Here is a 17,793-nt window from a genome sequence, read left to right on the forward strand (position 1 = left end):
GGCAGCACCCTGGTTTTTCTATCCTTCCTTCCTTTCTCTCTTAGCTCCCGCATATGAGTGAGCACATGCGGTATTTATCCCTCTGTGCTTTGCTTATTTCACTCAACATAAGTTTCTCCACGTTCATCCATGTTGTTGCAAATGGGAGTACTTCATTCTTTTTTATGGCAGAGTAGTATTCCATAGTGTGTATATACCACAGTTTCCTTATCCAATCATCCATTGATGGACTTTTAGCTTGGTTCCATATCTTGGCTATTTTATTTTGAATAAAATTACTCATCTTCTCTGGGCCTTGGTTTCCTCTTCTTTAAATGGACATAATTGCAGTATATATTTTACAGGTTTGTGAGGAAGATGAAATGTGGCATGGCATGTAAGATGATTAACATTTTCCTGACATTTAATTGTTTAATGTATTCCTTAAAACAGAACCAGGCCCTGTATAATTATGCCATCTTCATTTAGGTAGAAAAAAAAAATGGTTAGAAAAGAAACATGAAGCTATTCAAAATAGTAGGGCCTTTAGAGGACATCTAATCCATCTCCCTCATTCTGTAAATGAGAATAGAGCTGAGTCCCCCAGAGACTAAAATATTTGGTTAAGGAGCTAAACAATAGGGAAGTTGGATGGGGACCTCAGTCTTTTCACCCTCAGTAGAGTTCTATTTGAATTAAACTCAAAGTTATTTAGCTGTAGCATTTTTGTATTTTCCTGGATAAAGACATGAGTAACACCAAAATATTTCTTTCTGGGTTCAGGGCTCAGGGTGATCTCTGATGTTTAAGACCCAGAGACATCTAATGAGGGGGTTATCCATTTGAACAAACCACGCTGCACGCTGCATGCTTTCTTCTGGTCTGAGTTCCCATTTCCTTATAACAATTCTGTGTGGGAGAAACATGGTTAGAGCAAGTATCAAGACGAACTGGAATAGTGGAAAGGGAGAAAAGTAGCCTCAGACATTTTTCATTGTTGACTGGGCAGCAGGGAGAAAAAGGATTGACTATATGAATATAAACTAAAGTATTTTTTCAGAGCTGGGGGACTGAGCCTGGTAGTGTCTTATTTCCTACCTCTCAGAATTACCAGGGGTGCTAACATTGAGGCAGAGGTAACCAGTTCATCTCTCCATGCCCGAGGAAACTCTTCTCCCTAGCTTTATAAGACAGATCGAGAGAACCATGTTTATTGTTGTTTTATTCAGCGTCATACTTAGAAAAGTGGAGAAAACGAGAGATAACCACAGTCATAATAAACAAGGTTTCCTTCTGTCACTAATCTTTTTCTACAACTTCATGGAATTACTATAAGCATATTACTTTAAACAGAGAATTTAATAGGATAAAACCACATTGTGTTGCAGTCCAACTAAAGCTATGTACATATGCATACATAATTTATGATCTATGTATAATATTTATGTATACAAACACCACACTTTATTGAGGTAAAAGAGCACAGTGAGGTTAAAAACAAATGTCTAAGCTCAATATAGGCTTTACAATGCCACTGAAAGCCATTTACTAGTATAAAGACCTCAAACATGCTGATATTAACCTACTGATAAATATTTAGACTACATCTATATTTTGCTCTCTTGGAAATCATGCCAAAATAAACATATTTAAGGCAACATTTAGAAGTGTCAGCATTTCTTATTTTATCTGCCAAGTGATAAATGTTATTCACAGTGACAAAAATATTGAACAATGAAGGACAAAGGTTGGCACATTCATCTTGAATCCATCTTACCCTTTTATAAAATTTTTCTCTAATTTACAGAAAAGTTATATTTTTCAGCAACTTTCACTTTCAATTTTGAGAAGTAACATTATTGCTTTGGGGCAATACATGCTTACTCAAAGCTGTATGACAGATTTTCAATTTTGACTTCATGTTCTTAAAAGCATCTCAATGCTATTTTCTTTTCTTTTCTTTTTTTTTTTTTGAATACAGAACATGAGAACTTATAAAATACTGTCCTGGCTGCAAGTTATTCAATACCACTGCTCACTTCCATTGTGTCTTTGGAAAGATAAACTATCCAGTATACAAGGTTGAATCCTGCAAATGCAACTGGGAAGAGAATTCGAGAATATTGGTCTATTTTGCTGGTGCCTCCAAAGGCTGGCGAGACTGGTGGGGGGGTGACAGGTGTTGATTCTAAGATGGGTGCTCTAGTGAGGACTTTGCTGGCTTCAGGGGATGAAACTATTGGCAAAGTCAGAGAGGTGATTCTTTTCTTCAGATTGTACTTGGAATCAGGATGCTGTGGGGAGAAAAAGACATAAATATTCAGCTGGGAAAAGAATAGAGACCATTTATTTAGCCATTCATTTTTTTTCCATTGACATGTATTTATTGACTATTATTATGTAAGGTAAAACATCAACAAATTCTTGATAGTATTTGATGGTGCTGCTTTTCCATGGAAGGGTTAAAACACATTTTTTAAAAATAATGTGCTTCTATCCAACATCCTAAAATTCAATATATCAGCAATTGATGCCAGACATGTTCCATGTCCCAGAAACCGTGTTGAGCATTGTACCGTTAGGAAAGATGAGCCAGGTTGCAGAGGCATATCTGCTCCCTGATTATACACAAACCTGTAGGGCAAAGGGTGTGGGGAGTGTTGGGGAGAAGTGTATGAGGAAGGTAGATTCCAATTTGGAATATGTGGACAATTAATTAATACAAAAATCACAGTTCGGTCCATTGATATCATTCTTCTAGACACGTTCCCAGCCTACATTTTCATCTTCACACAATCATAACTTTGAACCTGCTGACATTAAAAATAATACTAATAATTAGCCCACGTATGCCAAAAGCCAGCAACAAAATATAAATATCTTTAAATTGTGTGACATGACTGTTCATGCCTTGAAATACACCTGCTTCTTACCCCAGAAGTTCTATATTGAGAACTTCCTACTTCCCATTCAGAACATCCTCACTGGTCTCCTGTCATCTTAAGTTATCAAAAATGATTTATTTACTAACCTCAGAGTTGCTATATGGTCTTTTTCTATCATTAGACTTTCCATTCCACTGAAATCATACGTCAATCAATTTTAGTCTTGAAAGAGTTGCTTAGCACATTAATTGACAGGTGAAAAGTCTAGGATCCAGGTAGAGAAAATGCTTTTTCCAAGGTTTCACAGCTAGCAATGAACTCACTGGTCAATTTCAATGCTTGTTTCATTCCAACATTTTCTCATCTTTACTCTAAAGTATTGGGACTAGGTCACAGACTCAGATTCTGTCTGATTTAATTCCTTTTGTGCTTCTGGAGTCTATAGGGCCTTCCTCTGATTCTTATCTTTTTTAATCTACATCTTGTAACAATCACTCTTCCTGTGGCCAGGTTGTCCTGGCTGGGTCTCCACCTTCAAACCCTCACTGCACATTACCCCTGATCTTGTAAAATGGCCTCATTTCCTCCCTGCCTGGCAGCAAAATCACCACTTTGCTGCCTAGCAGGGTATAAAACTCATATGGGCAGACTCCCGTGGCTTTAGCCAACAACCCTGCAGCAATAGGATGAGACGGCTGCTTCCTTGTGCTGGTTGAGCCACAGGATCAAAATGACCCACTGATGTGATGGCATTCGGACTGCAGGAACAACATCCCAAGAGCCTTTTCTTTCTATATTCCCCTACTGAATTTTGCTGTTTGATTTGCCTTGGAAGTTATTGATTGAATAATAATAGTCGTCACAGAGAATTCAAGCACAGTGTGCTTGTAGGGGCCATAGGAAAATCCATTTCTTCAACCAAAGCAAAAATAAATGTGTAGTCAAGCCTAATTTGACATAACCATGGTGAGTTTTAAGCAAGAAGTATCTTTCTTGTTTATCTACTGGCTCAGTACTGTGCTAGGCATTCTGAGCAGAATTAAATAAATAATAGTTCTTGGAAGTAGAAGAGAGTTTAAAATAGTAGAGGGTCTAGTTTGCTAATCTTGGGGAGGAAATGTGACACTTTCTATTAAAAATATGTGACAGCTGAGGACTACTGTGCCAGGGTCACCAGACTGTGTGTGGTTAGGACCAGAGTAAATCAGAGTAGGTTTAAAGGCACTCTGCCTCTCAGAGAATTAGGATAGCACCATCTTCCAAGACTTTTCTATCATGTTTCTCAGACTCTCATTTGAATTTTTATCCATTAATATGTTATTAAAATGTTCTCTACCTGAAAGAGCAAAATGTGTCACTGTTTCATCCTCCAAAAAGAGCCATCCTCTTCCGACATTTACGAAACACTAAAATATTTTGCCCTAGTAAAATTTCTAAGGATCATGAAGGAGCAGAAGGAGGGCAAGCCTGCAGAGCAGATTTTCTTTCTAGGTTCATCTTGACTTTTAATAGCATGCATTGCCTGTCTGAAACCTGTTTTTCTTTCTATATTATGTGAAAGGAGGGCAGACATGCCTAGTTTGTTGGGATGGAAAAGTGACTGTAAAATACAAAATACCATACAAATGTAAGACATTGTTTTTTTCCTCCCTTTTCTTCAGAGGTTGGGGGGGGGATTTATTTGTGAATCTCTTGGCATTGTCACAAAAGACTTAATGAGAATTGCCAAATAACCCTGGTCCAGAGTTAAGGGATATAATTCAAAATGAAACACCATGAAATATTTAAATACAATGCAATTAGACTGTAATTAAAGTCTCCTACAATAGGATTATCCTTTTGTTTCATCTACTTCCCCAAACAATCTCTGTGGAGGGTTACTTAGGAGATAAGAGCACAGGAGAGTCAGAAATCCCTAGATTATAATTCCATATCTACTGCTCACTTGCAATACGACTTAGACACATCATAAATGTCACAGTTTCTGACTCTCCCTACTTTTCAAGTTACTATCTTTATAGTTAGGAACAATTATTACTTATCTCAAAAGTTTTTTTCTGCTTTTTAAAAATAATTTAAGAAAAATGTATGATATATAGATACATACCCAAATATACACACATATATACATATACATATTTGCTCAGCAAACCTTAGCTATAACTATTTTTTCAATTGTTTGTAATACACGTCTGCTGCTCAGTCTCACCACTTACCTATCTTTATTTCCTCTTTGCCTGGAATAACATTCACCTGCCACCCCATCTTTATCTTTCTTTCATTTCTTTTGATATCAAACTCATGCACCACCGAACATCACAGCTTATCCCAGCCTTCATGCACTTCGCTGCCTACTTAGCTATTAAAAATCTTGTAGCTATTATCATATTCTCCCTTGTAAGTATCATTATGTCTATTGTGGCTTGTCTCCTCTCTTAGCATGAAATCCCCTTAATGGTAGAGGGCTCCTTATTCTCACTTATGAGTGCTCCATGGTGCCTAGCCAGTGCACAGAACATATTAATAAACATATGCTGAATCACTAAGTGAAACAAAATCTAAACACTTCCAAGATTTCTTGGAGAAGACAGTCCAAGAAAGGGGAACCAAAAGTTTTATAATTTGTTACAATGTATTTTAATATGTTATCTTATATCACATTAAAATATTATAGGTACCATTTCTAAATGCTTACTGTTGACAAGCACTTCAAGGCAATGTGCAAGAATCATTTCATTTATTCCTTTAAAAAAATCTATAATGTTATATTGTTTTCATTTAAGAGCAAATGGAGGCTTCAGCAGAAAGTTCCCACAGGTAATAAGTGGCAAGGCCTAGATTCAGTCCCTCTCAGATGCCAAAGAGAACACTCTTAACAAGTCATTATGCTGTCTTCCCATCAGCTTTAGGGCTTAGGGAATGGTTTCTCAGCCTCAGAACTACTGACATTTTGGGTTAGATAATTCTTTGTTGTGAGGGACTGTCCCCCACATGGGATGTCACAGGAAGTTGAGCAGCATCCCTGGCCTCTACCTGCAGGTTGTCAGTAGCACCTCTCACCCCGAGTTGTGACAACCAAACATATCTCCAGACATCGTCAAGGGTCCTCTTGGGAAATAATAGCTCCCCATTGAGAATCACTGGTTCAGAATCACAACTGTCCCACTGCCCAGCAGTGATTGGGGGGATCTCTAGCAGGCAGCAAATACAATATACTAAAGGAATTGAACGAGGCCCAGCTACCCCACTTGCTGGATAATCAGCTGCTCAATAATTGGGAATTGGCAGCATGAGGGGACTGGACACCAATTTAGAAGAAATGCATTGAATTTCTGAAATAAAAAGAAAGCCAATTTTGTGAGCCATTCAAGCTACAGGTTTGCATCAGTCCCCGCCTGCTCTATTGTAAGCCTAGCAGCTTCAGCTGATGGTAAAATAGGCTTTTGTCAGAGTCCAGATGAGGGCTCAGCTTGGGGCTGTCACTGTTTTGAGTGGAGCACCTGTGGTTTTGAATATTTCCAGGGCTCCCCTGCTGCGGAGTGACATCCTGCTTTAGGTATTTTTAGAGCACTGCTTTGTTTTAAGTAACGCCTTATTGCAAAGGTATTTTGAGTAAAATTGGACTTATGACAATCAATTATTTGATGTAGGGATAATGCATTTGAAAAGTATTTAGAGGAATTTTGATACATCATTGAAGATTCTATTGTTTAAAAATAAAGAGACAATGGGTTACTTCTCACCATTCTGTACTCAGCTTAGACATCACTCCTCTAGAAGTAAAGACCCCTCCAAACTGAGTTAGATGCTCTTCACTACTGAAGGGATAAACAAAGCACCTGTTTTTAGAAAGAGTAAATAGGGGCCCCAAAAATAAGAAAAAATATTTTTGAAAACATTTTACTATTTGATATTTTTCAAAACCATCCTGTTAATCATTATGGAGAAAAATAGAACTCTGTTGGATTTTCTTGCATTTATGTTACAGTTGGGAGCAGAGACAACACAAGAATTTCTACAGAGAGGCAGCTTGTTGGCAGCAATCTGGCTGGTCAGTGATGCTAGGGGACATGTCTGGAATCCATGTGAGGATGTCTGGAGGGTACAAAATGAAGTACTGGGTGGGTATTTGATGGAAGGTGGGGAGAAAGAGCTAAGCACTTATACTCCTTTCCCATCACAAACCATCTAACGGCACCATAGGGAAGGGGCGTTGTGATCTTTCTGCTGCTTAGGGTCTCTGATGGTCTTAATTCAATCCCTAATTCTAGACAGTAATGACAGTGCCCAAGGAAATCTTGACAGTATTTGGAACAGGAGAAGCAAACCTTTTAGTATTCTATCCTTCATTTCTCTCTCTGCATAGTTGAAGGCAGCATGATAATGGTCCAGCTCATTGAAGAGGACAGGAAGATCATATGTCTTGACCCTGTCTATGTCCAAGTCTCTAGCAACTGGCTTCGTGCTGCTAGCACAGGGCCAGTCTCATCACTCTGCACTCAGCTTAAACATCATTCTTCTAGAAGTAAAGACCCCTCCAGACTAAGTTACACTTTTTTGCATGGCTACTTGAGTCTACTATACCTCTCTAACCACCACCTTTATCACAAAGTTTTATTAAGGCTCCTGATTTGGCTCTCTTCCTTTTAAACAAGAAGTTCTGTGAGGGAAGAGGCCCTCTGAATAGATATCAGGTTTTAATATACTCTTAGCATTCTACATAAATGCACTGAACAAATATTTAGGGTATGAACAATTCAGTGAATATATAGGTATTCAATAAATGGGCGCCAGATAAAAAGGAAATAAACAATGTAATCAGAATAAATAGTTATCGTGCTGACTAATAAAATTTTGGTCAACTTTTTATGTAGATAATTTACAAAAAGCATCACATCCCTTGTGAAGAAAAGAAGCCACATTGGAAGTGATGACTATACTCAAAGGAAGTATAAAATGGGCCAGGGGACATTCATTCTTAGGAACATAGGGGTGAGGGATAGATATCATGTTTTAATATACTCTTAGCATTCTATATAAATGCACTGAACAAATATTTAGGGTATGAACAATTCAGTGAATATATAAGTATTCAATAAATGGGCGCCAGATAAAAAAGGAAATAAACAATGTAATCAGAATAAATAGTTATCGTGCTGACTAATAAAATTTTGGTCAACTTTTTACGTAGATAATTTACAAAAAGCATCACATCCCTTGTGAAGAAAAGAAGCCACATTGGAAGTGATGACAATACTCAAAGGAAGTATAAAATGGGCCAGGGGACATTCATTCTTAGGAACATAGGGGTGAGGGCTTAAACCTTTAAAATAACAAGGAAACTAGCAAACCACGCAAAAAGAGGTCAAGGACCAAATTTGGTCTTATATGAAGTATAGGTATACTCCAGAAACATAACAGGTTCTGAAACCATGAAGACAAATAACTCTCTGATGTCAGTAGCATATCAGATAAAAACAATAAGGAAAGACAACATATAAACAGGAAAGAAGCTGTTGATAATTTCTTCTCAAAACCTAAAAAAAGAAAAAAAAAGAAGTCTCCAATTCTAAATACCTTAAAAACAGAAAGATAATTAGTCTAAAGAGAACATAACAGGTTCTGAAACCATGAAGACAAATAACTCTCTGATGTCAGTAGCATATCAGATAAAAACAATAAGGAAAGACACCATATAAACAGGAAAGAAGCTGTTGATAATTTCTTCTCAAAACCTAAAAAAAGAAAAAAAAAAAGAAGTCTCCAATTCTAAATACCTTAAAAACAGAAAGATAATTAGTCTAAAGAGCACTTCTGAGGATTTAGCTTTAAAGTGTCTTTTCGGGTTTGAGTCCTAGATTTTAAATGTCTGAATTTCTTTGTCATTATTATATTAAATTTGAAGTTCAAAATCAAAGTGATAGAAGTAATAAACATTTGCCCACATCCATTCTAAGTAGTTCCTGTGAAAAGCAATAAGCATATGAAAATATACTACTCAAAATCACATGAAATATCCAAACACTTAATTTCATTTCAACCTCACCACATTAGTTTGCTATTTCAATGTCCAACTTTTTCAAATAATGTTGTTTTGATTACAACTGAATAGGCATTTTTAAACGTCACGGTATTTGAAAGAAAATGTCATGTGATCATAATATATATTGTGTAGTATAAATTGCAAATGTGTAATTTATGTTTGTTCCTCTGTGTTATATAAGACAACTTGTCAAGTTTTGACATAAACAAATAAAATGTAAGTGTTTCATGTAATTACCTATATTTATTTTTGGTAGCTTCAAGGTTTACATTGTTTGGTCTGCTTATTTTTGTTTTTATTTTTATTTTTACCCTTTAGACTTTTAGAAACAAAATTCTCCTATTCATTGCTTTAAAATACTTTCAGTAGAGCCAGATTTAGAAATATAATTTTTATAAGAAAAAAGGCAAATTGCAAGAAAAAAGTATTTTTAGATTATTTAAATGCAATTTTTTATCCAGCTTCCCAAAGGACCTGCTCATTATATGTTACTATTTTAAGATTGTAGGAGATAGTTTATATGAAGACCTGAGATCTTAAATTCCATTTTATTAATAAATTATGCTTTTAAAATAATAGCTTGGAGGGATGATTACTATATGTTTTCGCCAAGGAGTTGAAATCATATTCCTCTCAGTACTAAATATCTGAAAAGAGTTGGAGAATTTGGCATTTCGTTTTATTTCAATAACTAACCAATGAGCATATTCAAAATCATCCCAGTTATTTTTTACCATTTCTGATTATTTTTTTTCATTTTTACTATATTTCTCAAATAAAAACTGTTAAACTGAATTCTGATAGACAATTCTTACTCATTTATAGATATATGTTAAGATAATATATGACCTTTGGAAATATGTAGGTTTTATACACATATGCACGTAGATAGCATATAACAGAATCAATTACTTTTACAGACATAAAATAATTTTCAAAAATATTTGCAATGTATCTTTCCTGAAAAACAGGTTTTAAGTGTTTTGGACTAAGTATAGAAACTAACATATTTTCATTGCAAAATTTATATTTTGGTGACCTTTCAAACCACATATATACAAAGAAAATGTCATTGTCAGAGGAAGAATTTGGGGAATGACTTCACCTACATTCTGAAAGTGTTTTATCCGGTGGTATGCACTCTTGTATATTTCAGTCTTTGAGGAATTAGAGAGGGGAAAGCCTCAGGCTGGGTAATATTGTGGATTTCAGGAGTTCTGGAATGAATTCCTAGTTTTTCTACTAACTAGTAACTAATATTTTCCCTTTCGGAGACTGTTTTCCCATTTGTAAAAGAAGGTAATGAGAATTGATCACTCAATTGCAAACTTTTTCTTATTTTTTAATGAAGGCTAATTTAAAAAATCTTTAAATTATAAATGTCCACTCATTATGTGAATGGCCTTCTATTGTTTCTCGGAGAAAATGTAAATTCTTAAATAAGTTTCTTACTTTATTAAAGAGAAAAAATTCAACAAGAACATTATTACCTCTTTAGCCAATAAATGCCTCAGATGTGGAGAAGTAAAACACACACAGCTTTAAAATTTGCATCATGAAATTAAACTGAGGATTACTGGGGTGCATATGATTTTGAGATTTGGAAATGCTTACTAGAATTGATCAATTATAAAGAAATTTCCAGTTTCAAGTGTCTGCATTACTCTACAGAGCAAAATTTTTTCTCTTACTAAGAGTTGCTCTTTGGGGTTTTTATTAAAATAAAAATTTACGCTTCTTAATCAGTTTTATAATCCATTTAAAAATGTGTTCAGCTTAATTGTTGTGAGAATTTATTCATATACAAAACTGAAATTTAGGGGCACATTTTTGGCCCTTGAATTATTAATGCTACCATATGTTTCTTATTCAAAAACCTTTGGGGACCAGAGTTTAACTGCAGCAAGTTTAACATAAATTTATGGGTATATCTCACTGATTATAAATCCTTACATATAAACTCATTGATATACATGTGTTTAATATACAAATGTGAATAGGAGAAATGTTTTAACATGAACAAAATACTTGGGTTATGACTCAGCATTCTTCGAATCTGTTAGTCACTATTCACATCCTGCCTTCATGAAATAAAGCAGCAACCAGAATTCTAACAAAAAATTGTTCATTCCGTAGGAATCCCTGTTTCTTTCCTATGGAATGAAGCCTCATTAGAAAAAAATAATTTTATTTTATTTTTTTTACTTTATTCTCTCTAGTTGGTATAAGTGAAACTGTTTAAAGGAAATAACTAAAGTTTTTTTTTTTACTTTATTCTCTCTAGTTGGTATAAGTGAAACTGTTTAAAGGAAATAACTAAAGGCTAATAAGAATTTTCTCGTCTCCTCTGAGAGCTTGGAATCTGCCAGTGCAGGTGAGGATGATGAAAGAAAAATGCCAAAAGTTTAAAGCAAAGGTAAATGAAGGATTGTTCCTTAGCTTTTCTCTGTGAAGTTGGAAGAGAAATTGGCCTTGCTCTTGGAACTAGAATTATGTAACTTGTGCTCAACTGATATTACTTTTGGACTCTCTAGTTGTTAATAATCACTGTTTGGGCTGCCTTTTCCTATATGATAGGTAAGATTAGAAAAGTAAAAATTACCAAAACAATCTCATCTTCCAAGGGTTCAGTCACTTTTGATACTATCACTGGGGGTGGGGCTGTAGTCTGTGCCTCTGTTTCTGCTCTCTGTGTCTGAAGATTGGTGAAGTAGTTGACAGCTGCGAACTCAATAAGAGCAGAGAAGACGAAAGCAAAGCAAACAGCTATGAACCAATCCATGGCAGTTGCATATGACACTTTTGGCAAGGAGTGCCGAGCACTGATGCTTAAAGTGGTCATGGTTAAAACAGTGGTGATCCCTAAAATGAAAAAGAATGGGAAATGCAGTATTAGCGTTGGAAATCTTATAACAAGATCATATGAAAACATGTTGGTAGAGAGGACTAAATATCAATGCAAAATAATTTTTATTATTTTATTGTATTGTAACAGTTCATAATTATTATTATAGGTGTTATTTTTGTATCCTTTAAATACTTATTGCAGTGACATATTGTAGTTACTCAAAAAACTATTTGTTGAACTGAATTAGTTTAACTTATAAAATTTAAGTCATAAACAGTTTTAGTTGTTTACTGCTTGAGAAAACATGCCAGATTCTTATAACTTAAAAAAAAAAACAACTCAATTTTCTGATCAATTTGAGTAGCTGATAGCATCTCTCATTATAGTTAAGAATTTGGTTATTCAATTTTTTATTTAATTTCTAGCTTGATTTTAAGATAAAATAGTTACTCATGAGAAAAAGAATTTTATCACTCATTTGCCAGCAGTTTTTCTTCTTCAAGTATGACTTGTGGAATTTGTACCATTATGAGATGTGTAGAATTGATGGTCAACATTATGTAGATATTGAGCTATAATTTGTAAAAAGAGATCTATTTTAATACAGTAAAAAAAAAAATCAAGGCTCATCTGAGATTCCAATTCAACTATGGTCATCCTTATAGACTACTAAATTTATAATCATGAAAATCCAGAAAAAAATTGGATTTTGTTACGGATAATATTTCCAGTTACAGCTCTTTTTCTTATGATTTCATTTTGCTTCATCAAAACTAGTAGTGATTCTATACATCATACATGGAAGTAAAAATCTAGGTTGAGCCACAGGAAATTGTAATATTTAACTACTTTTAGACCTGCAAAAATGGCAATTTTATATGACTTAATCTAATAAAATTGAGATACAATTTATATATTAATGGGTCCAATATCTTAGCCTTTTTTATTAATTTACACATCAGTCTTTACCTTTGGTGCTTTTCCTTAGTTGTGAAAAAGCAAATCAAGGTAAAATACTGGTAAACAGGGCATATGAAAGTCATAGGAAACCAGCCAGAAGTCTTGCCCAAATTTATTATTGATTCACCACGTAATTTACAGTAAGATGAGGGTCATTTTACATAATACATGTGTTGGAAGGAGATAAGAGTCTATTTCCTTTGTGGAATAAAATAGTTCGTTGGTGTGAATATTCACCCAAAATACGCAAGCAATGAGAGATGGAGGATGAATGGACAGGCGCATCAAGTGTGAAGCATACCAAAGACAGTTCTTGCTGGGACGGACTCCTTATTAATCCAGAAAGACACCTGGGAAAGAATGACTGTCATAATGCAAGGAGTATATATCTGTATCATGAAGTAGCCCATCTTCCTTTGCAAGTGAAAATAAACTGTCATTATGACGTATTCACCTGTTGGAAGACATGTACATCGATATTATTGCTGTTGACAGTCTGAAAAAAGAATCCAATTGCATATAAATCTTGAAAATTTTTAAATTAACATCCACTGCAGGAAAACAGGCAAAGGCATAATTTAATGTATGAAAAAGCTACTTAATCATCAGATGACAGAGCAAAGAGACACGTAAGTTGATTGTTTTCCATGAGGTTCTTTGTGTCATATATATACAAAAGTACTTGCTCCAAAATTACAAAAATCTTTATATGCACCTGGTTTCAATATCAATTTTAAGGAAAGCTACATTCATTTCAAAACAGCATGCTTTTTTGAGCCGAGAATGGCTAATGCAGAGGAAAAAGAAATAGGTATTTTGAAAATGTGCACTAGAGTCACCTTGCACGATTGCATCCATGCACTGGTCAAAGTCTTACCCGTGTTAGATTTAATTGTCTCACTTGATACTGTTTGTCCAATCAGATCATACTGTAGAAGGCTTGATGATTCTTCTGGAACTTCTACTGAATAAAGTGGCCCCTTTTTCCATGTATATATGATTTCGCTTTTGGGGTAAGCATCTGAATTTTTGAAACAAGTTAAACATAGCAGCGAATCTGACTAGCTGTTTTTTTGTTTTTTTGTTTTTTGTTTTCCTTCAAAGCAAGTATTGTCTATATAACTAGGTAATACAAATATAAATTGTCTTTAATTTTTTCTCTAATTTCGGTGAATAAAACCTCTTTATATGAGATTGACAGACATGATTAAACAAGTATATTCCTGGAATCACAAAGAAAGGGTCACAGTAATATTTCTCTCTTGCTTTCAAGTCTCTAGTCAAAACCAAATAATTACATATTTTGTACGTATTATTTCACTCTCAGAAGCTTTTTGAAACTTACAGCTCCCAAACTTGAGTGGACAAGCATGTCCATCCATAGGAAAGTTAATCAGTCTCATGGGACAGTCAGCATTAATGGTAAGCCTAGGGGCATTGAAATAAATGGTTCTGAGTTAGTATGATAGACAAATCATTTGGGCAGAGGAAACAAAATTGGAAAAACCTCACCTCATGGTGTATAGAATGGTTCCATTTTGCATTATTCTGAAGAGTTTATTAGGGGTTGTCATATTGTGAGCAATTGACTTTTTGCCATTCCTGAAAAAAGTGTCAGGTGTCCAGATTTTACTGACCATCAAGTTATTCAAGCTCAGAATTTCGGCTGGCCCCCCAAACTTTAACCTCTCATCAGTCCAAGTCTGGCGGAAAAAAACATCCATGGTATACTCCTGAGAGAAAAGAAAATATTCACGCAGGCTGGGGATGTGGTTGGTTAAGAATAGTTCATTCACTAGCTAATAGACCCAGTTCGAAAACTTAAGAAATAATGCGACTTTTTACGATGATAACGTTTCAGTAAAGTTATGATTTTAGAGAGTCATTTTTCTCAAAGTCAGAAAGTTTGTAATATTATTATAAAAGATAGTGTGGTGTTGTGCAAACCTCCCACATGCATTTCAAATTCTCTTCAGTGTTCTTCCTCTTTGTCTATCCAGTCATTCACCTCTCTACCTATCAACCAATTGGTATCTCCCTCTTTAATTTAGATGAAAATAAACAACAATATTTATACCCTAACAATATTTATACTCTAGGCTTTGTGCTGGCCTTCCTACCATCAGGTAGTCTAACCATTCCCTCTAGTCCTTTGTTCACCTTTAAAGGCCTCTCAGAGCATCACAGTACCATTCGGTAAAGTTCCAAGGATAGATAAACATTATTTGATAAGCACACCATGGATGCACATCATAATTATTTTATATTGCTCTCAGAAAACATAAAAGCAAATGTTACCATTATTATCCTAAACAGAGCATCATTTAAGTATGCATAATCAAAATTACAATTTTAAATTTGTGGCTTTTACAAAATAACATTAAAATATTTAAGAATCATAATAAGGGCTATTGCAAAAATCAATGACAAATAATAACATGTAATAATATCAAAGGATTGTCAATAATTGCTTTGCCTACCTTCTAGATTCCTCATAAGACTTATTGCTGTAAGTAGTGATTATATTTTTAAAATATAATTGACACATGATATACCCATACAATAACGATCAAAGCTATAATAGGGCTCTATTGTACAAATATTCTTTAAAAAGAGCTGCATGCATGAAATAAAATTCTGTGTATAACCAGACTTCAATAATAGAGTAGAAAATGATTGTGGCTGTTTATATTTAGAGTGACTTAGTATTCAAATAAAAAAATATGATACTAAAAATGTTCAGGCTTCTTAATAATGCTTATTCTCTTTAACTGCTGAGATGTTTCTCTCTTCAACAAAACCCTTCGTCCCTCTCTCCTCCTCTTTCTTGTTTTCTTTCTTTCTTTTCTTCCCTTCCCTTTTTCCTTTTTTCTCTACTCTTTCCATTTCTCCTTTCTTTCCATCTTTCTTTTCTTGTCAACTCAAAAATCAGAAGATAAAACAGTCTCCAATAACTGTTTATGTAGAATGATGTGTCCCTAATAAAATCTAATGACAAACCTTTTGTAAAACAGTTATGCTTATTTCAGCATTAGTATTTCTGTTTTAGTTTTAAAGAGAAATGCTACCTGATAACAGTGTGGAGGGGGGAATCATGATACACTTTGTTCTAGTAGACTCATTCAGGTTTTTATTGTCACTCACTATTAATACCATCTTACGAATCCTACAGCCATCTGTACCAGGAACAGAGTACCCAGAACACCTACTGGTCCATCCACAATATAAAAGGAAGATTGCATTAGCATTCAGAATGATTGCCTTTACTGTTTTAATAAAACATACCGATAATGATTTTACTACAAAAAAACAGTTACATTTTAGGTTTCATAGATTTCTTCAGTATATTCCTACATGGAATAGGATTTAGATGTGTGCATGTGCATGTGCTTGTGTGTGTGTGTGTGTGTGTGTGTGCATGTTTTCCTGCTCCAACAAATTTACTGGGACTTCACAAAGACAGGGAAAATCTTCCATTTGAAAATAAGAATTGTGTGTGTGTGTGTGCATGTTTTCCTACTCCAACAAATTTACTGGGACTTCACAAAGACAGGGAAAATCTTCCATTTGAAAATAAGAATCAGTGGATAGAAGAGAGGATATAAACTTTAAAAAATCCCTCAGTTTAAAACATTCAAGCAGAGCTGTTAGAGAAATGTGGAGGAGATTAAGCCAGTAATCTGCTCTAATGGCTGTGACCTCCCAGCATGCACACATATTGCATTATGAATCTAGAGCCAAGCTTGGTGGCAATGCCCATTATCACTAGTTCTGCGACTCCACTGTCCTCCCCTAAACAAAAATACCCAACTCACTCACAGCTCACTCACCATGTCCACATCTGACACGGGCCCAAAACTGGTCACGTAAATGTCTGTTTTGACTTCGGTGACAGCTCCTGAAATCAGCCAAGAGGGATGGGGCAATTATTGCCAGTGACATTAAGGGCACTAAACTTAATGACTCTACCACGAAAACCCTTCTCATAGACAAAATCTGCAACCTATCTTACTGTACTCTGGTAGTGGGAGTCCTCGGGTCTTTCAACTCTAAAAACTCACATCAATTGCCTCAGTTTGAGTTTATTCTAGTCAAATTGGGTGAATATGAAGGAATGGAAGAGAACTAGTTAGCGTTCTAATAAAGATGATAATCATAACTAACATATATTTGAGCTTTAATGGAGTAAATGCTAAAGAAGTATTTTGCATGGAGAATCTCATTGTACACCCACACAACTCTATGAGGCAAGCATGTTCCTACACCCATGCTACAGTTGAGAACACTGAGCTTAGAGAGTTCAAGTAACTTCATAAGGTCACTAATCAAGGAAGGGGCAGAGACCGGTGGGAATACACATGTGGTCTCTCTCCAGAGCCCCTGCATCTTACCACTCTTATATCTTACCTGCTTTCCAACTCCTTGGGGTCTTCCATGGTAATCAGGGCAGATGACTACAGGAGTTTGGTCTAGCAATGAAGCAGCTTCTTACCTCCAAATCCGGGCCGCAACCGATTGTCATAGCCTTCAAGCAAGTTATCCAGGATCCGACTGATGTTCTCTGAGTAGAAGTTGCCTTCATCCTCAAGTTTCCCTAGGGCACTCTCTAGCCTGTAAGAACAGATCCTCTCTCCTGGCCTCAAGGAAGGTATTTCATCTTATCCACCTTGTCCACCCCACTGCAAATACATGCTACACCACCCCTGGCTTCTTCCATGGTTTGGCAGAGAAGTCACCCAGTGGGTGGGTGATATCTCTTTCCTCTGAGTTAAAAGTAAAAATCAGAAAAGAAAACAAAGAAGTCTTACTCACCAAAGAATAATGTACAGCCAGGGCAGAGGCGACGCCATCCTAGGGTGCACTGAAATGCCCAGTTCACCCCGCTCCCTATATCTTCCTCCCCTCTGACCAGCTCTCCTTTGCCGATCAACTAGAGAAATCTTCCAAACTCCACATATCCTTGTTCCTTGTTTGCTTCTAGTCAGTAATCCAATAGGTAAATCAGTTGCCAGAGAACTTTCAGGGTTCCCCCTGCTTCCCTCTTTCTTGTGTCTGTCTTTTCACATGAAACAAGGTGG

General features: G+C 35.5%; 1 protein-coding gene across 1 annotated transcript; it reads right to left on the reverse strand.

Moving 5' to 3' along the window:
* Positions 1-1,669: 1,669 nt before the first annotated feature.
* On the reverse strand, positions 1,670-17,628 carry GABRA6 (gamma-aminobutyric acid (GABA) A receptor, alpha 6). Its single transcript, XM_008577235.1, has 9 exons — positions 17,528-17,628; positions 17,208-17,326; positions 16,546-16,613; positions 14,228-14,448; positions 14,061-14,143; positions 13,593-13,736; positions 13,017-13,169; positions 11,510-11,769; positions 1,670-2,273 (listed from the first exon to the last, which is right to left on the reverse strand). The coding sequence occupies exons 1-9, from the start codon at positions 17,563-17,565 to the stop codon at positions 1,998-2,000; spliced, it is 1,362 nt and encodes a 453-aa protein (XP_008575457.1). The 5' UTR covers positions 17,566-17,628; the 3' UTR covers positions 1,670-1,997.
* Positions 17,629-17,793: the final 165 nt, after the last annotated feature.

The sequence above is a fragment of the Galeopterus variegatus genome, unplaced genomic scaffold (genome assembly GCF_000696425.1).
Source record: "Galeopterus variegatus unplaced genomic scaffold, G_variegatus-3.0.2 Scaffold1465, whole genome shotgun sequence".
NCBI classification, from domain to species: Eukaryota; Metazoa; Chordata; class Mammalia; order Dermoptera; family Cynocephalidae; genus Galeopterus; species Galeopterus variegatus.

Bases quoted from the DNA above. Each gene is read 5' to 3' on its own strand.
- GABRA6 (XM_008577235.1), bottom strand. From the start codon at position 17,565: ATGGCGTCGCCTCTGCCCTGGCTGTACATTATTCTTTG. The intron at 17,327-17,527 runs GTGAGTAAGACT...CTGTTCTTACAG, and splicing joins TGGCTGTACATTATTCTTTG to GCTAGAGAGTGCCCTAGGGA. The intron at 2,274-11,509 runs GTAATTTTTACT...TTCTCCCCACAG, and splicing joins TGGAAGATGAGATTGTTTTG to CATCCTGATTCCAAGTACAA.